General features: G+C 23.3%; 1 protein-coding gene across 2 annotated transcripts in view; it reads right to left on the reverse strand.

Annotated features, from left to right (window-relative positions):
• Window positions 1-6,447, reverse strand: part of LOC127287857 (cell adhesion molecule 1-like) — a 76,414-nt gene extending 69,967 nt beyond the window's left edge. Inside the window, exons 1-2 of one of the 2 annotated variants that reach the window (XM_051314980.1) lie at window positions 5,936-6,447; window positions 471-715 (exon numbers count right to left, since the gene is read on the reverse strand). In XM_051314980.1, coding sequence (XP_051170937.1) covers window positions 471-516 — 46 coding nt within the window. In that variant the 5' untranslated portion in view covers window positions 517-715; window positions 5,936-6,447. Of the gene's footprint in view, window positions 1-470; window positions 716-5,704 lie in introns of both variants that reach the window. The other variant, XM_051314979.1, reaches the window with a different exon arrangement.
• Window positions 6,448-9,304: the final 2,857 nt, after the last annotated feature.

Below are 9,304 nucleotides of genomic sequence, written 5' to 3' on the forward strand. Positions count from 1 at the left end.
TTTCAAATTCAATTTCGTGGAATGAAAATTTTTTTAAATGCATTTTTCATGTTTTATGACTGGTCCTCAAAATAGTTTTACGATAAAATTCACTATTTCGAGAAGCACTCGCAAAACCTGATAAATCCATTAAAAAAAAAAAAAAAATGTTGATTTTTTTTTTACCCAGAAAAATATTTTTATTGCATTTTGTTTTTTTATTACAAAAATGAGAAAATATAAAATATTTTTAATTTTTTATTTATAATGCCTTCTTTTTTCATAATGAAAATATTGTCCTCATAAAGAACTTGTTTTCACTTCTTGTATATATATATATATATATAAAAGAAAATAATAAGTGATATTAAATTTTTTTTCCATCATTTCTCAATATTAATTGCTTACGGTTCGATTGAATTTCAAAAAAAAAAAATATTGCTATTTATTTAATAAAAAAAAAATATATATATATAATATTGATAACTCACCTCCTTGTTGCCACAGTGCCATCAATACTATTAGCACAAAATCCATTGCAACTGCTTTTGTTCAAATAAGAACAATAAGTCTCTTACGTGCTTTTCACAGATTTTTATTGTTCACTAACTGTCACGATTTTTATTCCATTTAATGAAAAAGTGAAAAAACTTCACTTCCAAGCACATTTTAGATTTAAAACTCTTCTTTCGATGCATTCAGAGTTCTCTTTATGCTTTCATTTCACTTCAATTTCCTAGCTCATTATAATTTTAATGAACAAATTTAAAATATCGATTAATCAATAATATTTGTAAATATACTGATGAGAGAGAGAGAGAGAGAAAAAAAAAGAGAAAATCTCCATTTATAAAAGTGTTCAATTATATAATGAAGTGTTCAAAATGCTCATTAGTAATTAAAAACAAAAAATTTGTAAAAATAAAAATTAAATTATAAAATTTTATTAAAAGTGAAAATTAAATTAAAATTTATTAAACAATTACAATTTATGAAAAAAAATGATAATCTTTAAAAAAATAAAATTTACATTTATTAATATTATTAATTCGATTAAATGTTAATAAAGTTAATTGTAATTTTGAATGAAAATTTTAATGAAAATTGTAATTAAAACTTTAATGAAAATTGTAATTAAAATTTTAATTAAAAATTTTAATTAAAATTGAAATTTCAATTATGATTTTATTTGAAATTTCAATTATAATTTTAGTTGAATATTAAAATTATTCTAATTTATAAATTATTTAATTAATAAAATTTTGTCTCTTATTTATTTCTTTTTATTTAAATACTTTTTTCGCAAATTGTATTTATAATTTCAGTGCAGGAGAAAATGAATGCCATTATATTTAAAGCATTGTATCGCGTTAAGTTCACTGTCAATTTACAGACGACGATTTCAGAAGATTTTCATGTTATCAAATCCCCAGGTGGTCGTCATCTAACTACCTTCTTGCTATCATATAAAAGCTAAGATGCGGCCCTTTATGAACGCCATAACTTCGCAATTCCAATCCTCGGCACGATTATTGTTTCATTTTCTTATTTTTGTTTTTATGTATCTATTTTTTTTCTTTTTTTTTTTCTTCTTCTTTTTGTTTTCATCCACCAACTTACGATCAATTGTATTTTTCAATTGTCAAGAGGATAAACTTAATTTCTTAATTATCTTTTATACTTTTATAAAAATTTCTTATCGTCATGCCTTTTTTTTCTACTCTCTAATAAATATACGTCTATAATGCAAGTTGATTGCGAAAAATAAAAAAAAAAAATTTTTTTTTTATTAATTCTTTAATATTAATAATAATTTCAGTTGAATAATCCAAAAGAGAATATTCCGTTCTATTTTATATATATAACGACATTTCTTCATTTTATAAATGAGAAAAATCGTTGGAATTTAATTTCCCCCGCGGTGAAAGATTTTATTAATTCTTTTTCTAGTAGTTTATCTAAAAAAAAATTATGTGTTTTAAATAATAAAATATTTGCTAATAGTAAATAACGAAAATATGAATAAATTTCTGTATTTCGAATAAAAAATAATTTTTAATTTTTTTTCCGAAAATTTTAATATTTTTTTAACATTTAAATGTAAATATAAATAAAATTAATTCTCTATTCGAATCCATATATATATGAGATTAATAAATCAGATACTGCGCTTGTTAAAGCTTTCACCAGAGATTTGAGGGGAAAATTGTTCAAAAACCTTTTGATTTATACATGATCTACGAAGTGCATACATCATGTAAAGTAACGATGCAAAAGAAGACTTTTAAGGAAAACAGATTTTTACATTCAAGCGGGGGCAAAAAAAAAAAAAAAAAAATTATATGCATGTCCCTATGAATATTCACGATAAAAATGCGACGTTCTAAAGTCCTAACCATGCGTAGCAAATGACAAAAAAGCTGAATACTAAAATGTCTTTGATTTTTGTCATCTATATTTCGTTTATCTCTGTTTATACATATACCGAAAGCCGACAAATAGAAAAAACAATTTTTTTTTTACACGGCGAAAGATTTTATTTTTCCTATTAATTACAAAAAGAAATATTCATCATAAATTTCTTTTTCCATTGTAAATATATAATTATCGTTTATCAATATAAAAATTGACATATATGAGATATTTTTTTTTTCATGTCAAATTATTTAATAATCTAAATTGAAGTGAGATAAAAATTAAAGATTTTTGTTTAATTATGTCAAACTTTATTAATTATTAAAAAATACACTTATCAAAATTGATTGTATAATTAAATTTTTCAAGAAAAGAATATAATTTAAATTATTACTAATTAAAATGAAAATAAAGATATATTTTCATTTTTTTTATAAGTAAACTATATATATATATCATTTTGTCATGTTATATGATTCAATTAATCTTGATTTCCATTTGATATCGAATAACTTTTTTTTTTTTTGAACCAAATTTTTATTACCACATTTAATAACTTCATGTCACTGAGAGCAATTTTTTATTATTTATTTTTTTAAATTGAAATTTTTAACTTTATATTTGTAAACGTTTATTTATGACTGTAAATATTTATTTTTCCTTTATAAAAAAAAATAATTTACACTTAGAAGAAGGTTTTTTTTTTTAAATTCAATTTTTAAAAAATACAAATATAACGCATTTTGTTTCAAATATATACATAACGTATCGAATGAAATTAAGGTCAGTATCAGTATAAGAGGGTCGTCTTTCACATTTATTTTATCGATACTTGAGAAATTTTTTTTTTTTTTTTTTTTTTCTAAAAAGAAAAACTTTTTACGGTTTCAATTTAACAACATGTCACATGTGAGGAGACATTTCATTTCTCTTTATATATTAAACCCTTTTCACTGCCAGTTTTTAATTAGAATTTAATCTCACAAAATTATTCAAGTGCTAAATAATATATAATATAATGTCAAAGTCGTATTATTGAATTTAGTTCAAAAGTTCAAAAATTATCAAATATTCTAAAAAGTTAACAAAAATTTTAGAGAATAATTTTTTTTAATCGCAAAAAAAAAATGAAATAAATTTACAATTAAGATAATCGAAAAAAGAGAATAAAATAATATTAATTATTATTTATGGAATTTAGAAACAAAAAGGAAAGAAAAAAATTAATAATATTTTATTCGGAAAGCAGTAGCACCTAATCAGCACACGATATTTGATATTATTATCGTTGAATTAAGCTTCCTTCCTCTTCGCTTGTGCGACACTTAATTAAACAATGGAATTGTCCCTCGAGAGCCAATTGAGCAAATAGTAAACTACAACATGTAAATATGTAATCCTTTGTACATTTATTTGTTAACTAATTCATTTTATGTACCAGCGATTCATTTGAATAAAAACTGTAAATTTTTTAATTTCAACTATTTTTTCACTTTAATTATTCAATTAAAATTAAAACCAGTTAATTAAAATCTTAATTTTGCATCTCAACGAATTATTTTTTATTCAATAGTTTAAATTAAATTATTTAATTAAAACTTCTCTACATGTACTTAATTTTAGTAGACAATTTTTGAAATTATATTAATTTTTTTGTTTAGACTATATCTGAGTTAACAATTTTATTTCTATTTAAAAAAAGTTTTATTTTCAAATTTCTTTTTTTTAAATTTCTTTAGTAAAAAATAATTTGTGTCGGACTTTATACAATTTTTCTACTTAAAATTTCTTATCAATTTTTACTTGGTAATTATTCTTGTCTGACTAAAAATGTATTTTCTACTTAGAACTTTAATTTGTCTGACTAAATAAGATTTTTCTACTTAAAACTTTAATTTGTCTGACTAAAAAAGATTTTTCTACTTAAAACTTTAATTTGTCTGACTAAAAAAGATTTTTCTACTTCAAATCTCAATTTGTAGGACAAAATATATTTTTAAAGATTACATACATATTCTTTTCTACTTAATAATTTGCTAAAAAAATTATTTTCTACTTTGAACTTTAATTTGTCTAACTAAATAAGATTTTTCTACTTAAAACTTTGATTTGTCTGACTAAATAAGATTTTTCTACTTAAAACTTAATTTGTCTGACTAAAAAATATTTTCTTCTTAGAACTTTAATTTGTCTGACTAAAAAAGATTTTTCTACTTAAAACTTTAATTTGTCTGACAAAAAAAATTTTTTCTTCTTAAAACTTAATTTGTCTGACTAAAAAATATTTTCTTCTTAGAACTTTAATTTGTCTGACTAAAAAAGATTTTTCTACTTAAAACTTTAATTTGTCTGACAAAAAATTTTTTTTTTACTTAAAACATTAATTTGTCTGACTAAATAAGATTTTTCTACTTAAAACTTCAATTTGTAGGACAAAATACATTTTTAAAGTTTATTTACATCTTCTTTTCTACTTAATAATTTAATTTTTACCAACAATCTTTTTTTTTTTACTTAGAATTTCAATTTGTATGGCTTAATATACGCTTTTATTATGAAAACAGAAAACGTAATTATTTTTTAGTACGGTACATAATAAACTGATTCTTCTTTTAAAAATGTTAAAAAGTAGAAAATTTTTTCTTCCTTTTTTATTTGTTATTAAAATAAAAAATTGTAAAACAGAGGATCAAAATATTAATATTTGCATTTTAGAAATAAAAGTGAAAGTAAAATTTAATTACTTGTATTCGATCATTTGGGATCAAGATTATTTTTTCTATTTGATGTGTTCATCACATGTCATTAGTTTCCTGTTATTTAATATATATTTATATATATATATATATTTACCCATCAAAAGTTATACATAATATTATCGGTATTTGATGTGCTTTGAAACAAAAGAGGATTATTTGTCTAAATTGAAAAGCGCACGTGTACCATCAACGTGAATCGATTCTCATTCGACATATACCCTTTAGTAAATTCGAGACGCTAATTTGTTCAAGCTAATTATTTGTTTATCGGTTTATTTTAACCAATATATATAGAATTCCATGGAATTTTTTTTTTTTTAATTTCCAATATTGAATGTATTTTTCTCACTGCAAAAAAAATTTAATAACTTCTTGTTTAAATCTATCAATAATTTATTTTTTGTCTGACTTGATATGGTTTTTTCTACTTGAATTTTTTTTAATGTTAATAAAAAATACTATGAAAAATAAAATTAAAAATAGTTTAATATCAACAAAATATTAATAATTTTATGTGAGGTAAAAAAAAACAAAAAACCTTCCAATCTCACCTTGTCGAGATGCACTCGAATAATTTTTTAATCAAAGTTCGTCGCATTTTTTCCCAAAAAAATAATCGTAAAGTCAATTGATCGATTTGCATGAAAATGAACTTTTCTCGTTTCACTATTTTTCCCCCCCTCTCTCTCTCTCTCTCTCTCTCTTTCTCTGAGTACTATCTCAAATTACACGTTTCAGCGACACTTTCCAAATAAACGAACATTTTGAATAAAATTGTTTACATTCTAACTTTTCAAACGCTTTTCTGTGAGCGCGCGAGTTGACAAAACTTTTGTAAATTTAAACAAGACATTCTTTTATTTAACCAAGGAATTTTATTTTCATGGAAATTTTTTTCTCTTCATAAATCAATAGAATAGAAATGAAAATTTAGAAAAAAAAGAGAATAATTTTGTTTTATTTCAAAATTTTGTAATTAATTTTTTAATAAATTTTTTTTTTTTTAAATTAAATTTTAGAAGAATATTTATGAAAAAAAAAATTAAACACTATAACTATTGCAGATATTGTAAAAGTTGAATAGAAAGAATTTTTAAATTTAAATTTAAAAAAAAAAATTATAAATCCTCGAGGTATTTTTTTCCAGGGTTTGGGGAGGGTGGAATAATAAACACACGCGTTTTTTTTTTTTTTTTTTTAATTCACAAGAGTTTGCCTCGAACTATTTTAAAAGATCGTGTATCATTTGTGAATGTTGGCGGCTCAATGGGAAAACACGCGACGCGAACGGCGCTTGCCGACTGTGAAAGCTCGCCGTCTCAAAGCTTTACGTACAATTACCTGGACGCTTGCGCACGCTTCGACGACAGGTGCACCTGCACGCACTCAACAATTGCACCTGCGAGGCGCGCAAGCGTCCAAACAGCAATAATATACATATATATATATATATATATATATAATATACATAAATATAATTCATTCAAAATTTTTTTTTTTTATTTGAAATAATAAAAAACAAGTCATTCACTTAAAAAATTGGAAAAGAATTATTATTTATTTAAATCATAATTAAATAATAGTAATTATCGTTAAATTAATTATTATTTATTATTAATAATAATTACCCTTATTGATTTGAATGCTAAATGTTCATTTTTTTAATAAATGTTTTTAATTATTCAATTATAACATAATTAGATAATAGCTTATTAATTAAATTTTTTCCAATTGACTTTCATTTGTTTTCTCAATGGTTTTTTAATACTAATAAATGTATGAGGAATTTAAAAAAATTTTATTTTATGTCTGACTAAAAACGTTTTTTCTACTTAGAATACGATTTTTTATTCAGTAATTTAACTTGTCTGACATAATATGTTTTTTTCTACTTAAAACACTTTTTTTATTCAAGTTGACCAACTTGAATCAACACGTCTCACTGGATACGATTTTTCTACTTAAAATACGGTTTTTATTCAGTAATTCAACTTGTCTGACTTAATACGATTTTTCTACTTAAAATAAGGTTTTTTAAGTATGAAATTCAACTTGTCTGACTTGATAAGATTTTTTTTACTTAAAATACAGTTTTTATTCAGTAATTCAACTTGTATTACTTAATACGATTTTTCTACTTAAAATACAGTTTTTATTCAGTAGTTCAACTTGTCTGACTTAATAAGTTTTTTCTACTGAAAAATACGATTTTTATTCAGTAATTCAACTTGTCTGACTTAATACGATTTTTCAACATAAAATAAGGTTTTTTAGGTTTGAAATTCAACTTGTATGACTTGATAAGATTTTTCTACTTAAAATACGGTTTTTATTCAGTAGTTCAACTTGTCTGACTTAATACAATTTTTCTACTTTAAATACGGTTTTTAATTAGTAATTCAACTTGTCTGACTTAATATGTTTTTTCTACTAAAAAATACGGCTTTGATTCAGTAATTCAACTTGTCTGACTTAATTAGTTTTTTCTACTAAAAAATACGGTTTTTAATTAGTAAGTCAACTTGTCTGACTTAATTAGTTTTTTCTACTAAAAAATACGGGTTTTAATTAGTAAGTCAACTTGTCTGACTTAATTAGTTTTTTTCTACTTAAAATAAGGTTTTTTAAGTATGAAATTCAACTTGTCTGACTTGATAAGATTTTTCTACTTAAAATACAGTTTTTTTCAGTAATTCAACTTGTATGACTTAATACGATTTTTCTACTTAAAATACGGTTTTTATTCAGTAGTTCAACTTGTCTGACTTAATACAATTTTTCTACTTAAAATACGGTTTTTAATTAGTAAGTCAACTTGTCTGACTTAATAAGTTTTTTCTACTGAAAAATACGGTTTTTATTCAGTAATTCAATTTGTCTGTCTTAATACGATTTTTCTACTTAAAATAAGGGTTTTTAATTTTGAAGTTCATCTTGTCTGACTTGATAAGATTTTTCTACTTAAAATACGGTTTTCATTCAGTAATTCAACTTGTCTGACTTAATACGATTTTTCTACTTAAAATACGTTTTTTAAGTTAGAAATTCAACATGTCTGACTTAATACGATTTTTCTACTTAAAATACGGTTTTTCAATTAGTAATTCAACTTGTCTGACTTGATAAGATTTTTCTACTTAAAATACGGTTTTTTTCAGTAGTTCAACTTGTCTGACTTAATACAATTTTTCTACTTAAAATACGGTTTTTAATTAGTAATTTATCTTGTCTGACTTAATAAGTTTTTTCTACTGACCCATATGTAATTTGAAAATAGAGAGAAAGAGTAGGAAAAAAAGGAAAAGAAAGAGGAAAAAAAGAGAGAAAATAGAAAAATAAGAAGAAAAAAAAAAGAAAGAGAGAAATGCGTAAACGCGAGTCTTGAAAATATTACGTCTCTAGGGGTGAGGGGGGATATAGGAGGCAAAAAGGCGTGAAGGGGGTTGGGAGGGGGGGTGGATGTGAGAGAACGTCGCACATTCAACTCTCGCAAACTGAAATTGATATAACGGCTCATTTTATCCGTTACGATAACGGTAATAGTACAATCGTTAATGTAATATCAACGCGACGAGATGAAACGGCATTCCTGACGGGTCAAATGATCTTTCATCCTTTCTTCCTCATTTTCGTTGTGTTTCGTTGTTGTAGTAGTCCTTACTTAATTATCAGGGATTCTGGGAGCTCGTGCGCACAGGCGCTATCATAAATTTATATACACGAAATTACTCACTAAATGTAGAAGAAGGTGTGCTTGGAAGTGAGAGAGATGGGTAAGACGAAGGAAGAGTTAATTTAGATGCGAATTAATTCTCTTGTTCTTGAGACAAAGACATGTATTTATTTCACATTAGGAGAGACTAAACAAAGCTTAAATGAACTTCCTTGTGACATTATTCAAAAGGACACCCATGTAATAAAAGATATAGGGTACTACATAATTTATAAATAAAATTGTTTAATTAAATTTTTATTTTTAAACAAATAAAATAATTTTTAATTATTTTTTTCTCTATATTAAAATATCTTTTTTTAATAAAAAAAAATTCCGGTATTCGTTTGCTATAATGAAAATTTAATTTTCTATGTAATTAAAAATTTATTTTTTTCTGACTAGTTTTTTTTTGTCACTTAAAAATTTAATTTTTATT

The sequence above is a fragment of the Leptopilina boulardi genome, unplaced genomic scaffold (genome assembly GCF_019393585.1).
Source record: "Leptopilina boulardi isolate dan_hultmark-lab unplaced genomic scaffold, ZJU_Lbou_2.1 LbouV2_376, whole genome shotgun sequence".
Lineage (NCBI taxonomy): Eukaryota > Metazoa > Arthropoda > Insecta > Hymenoptera > Figitidae > Leptopilina > Leptopilina boulardi.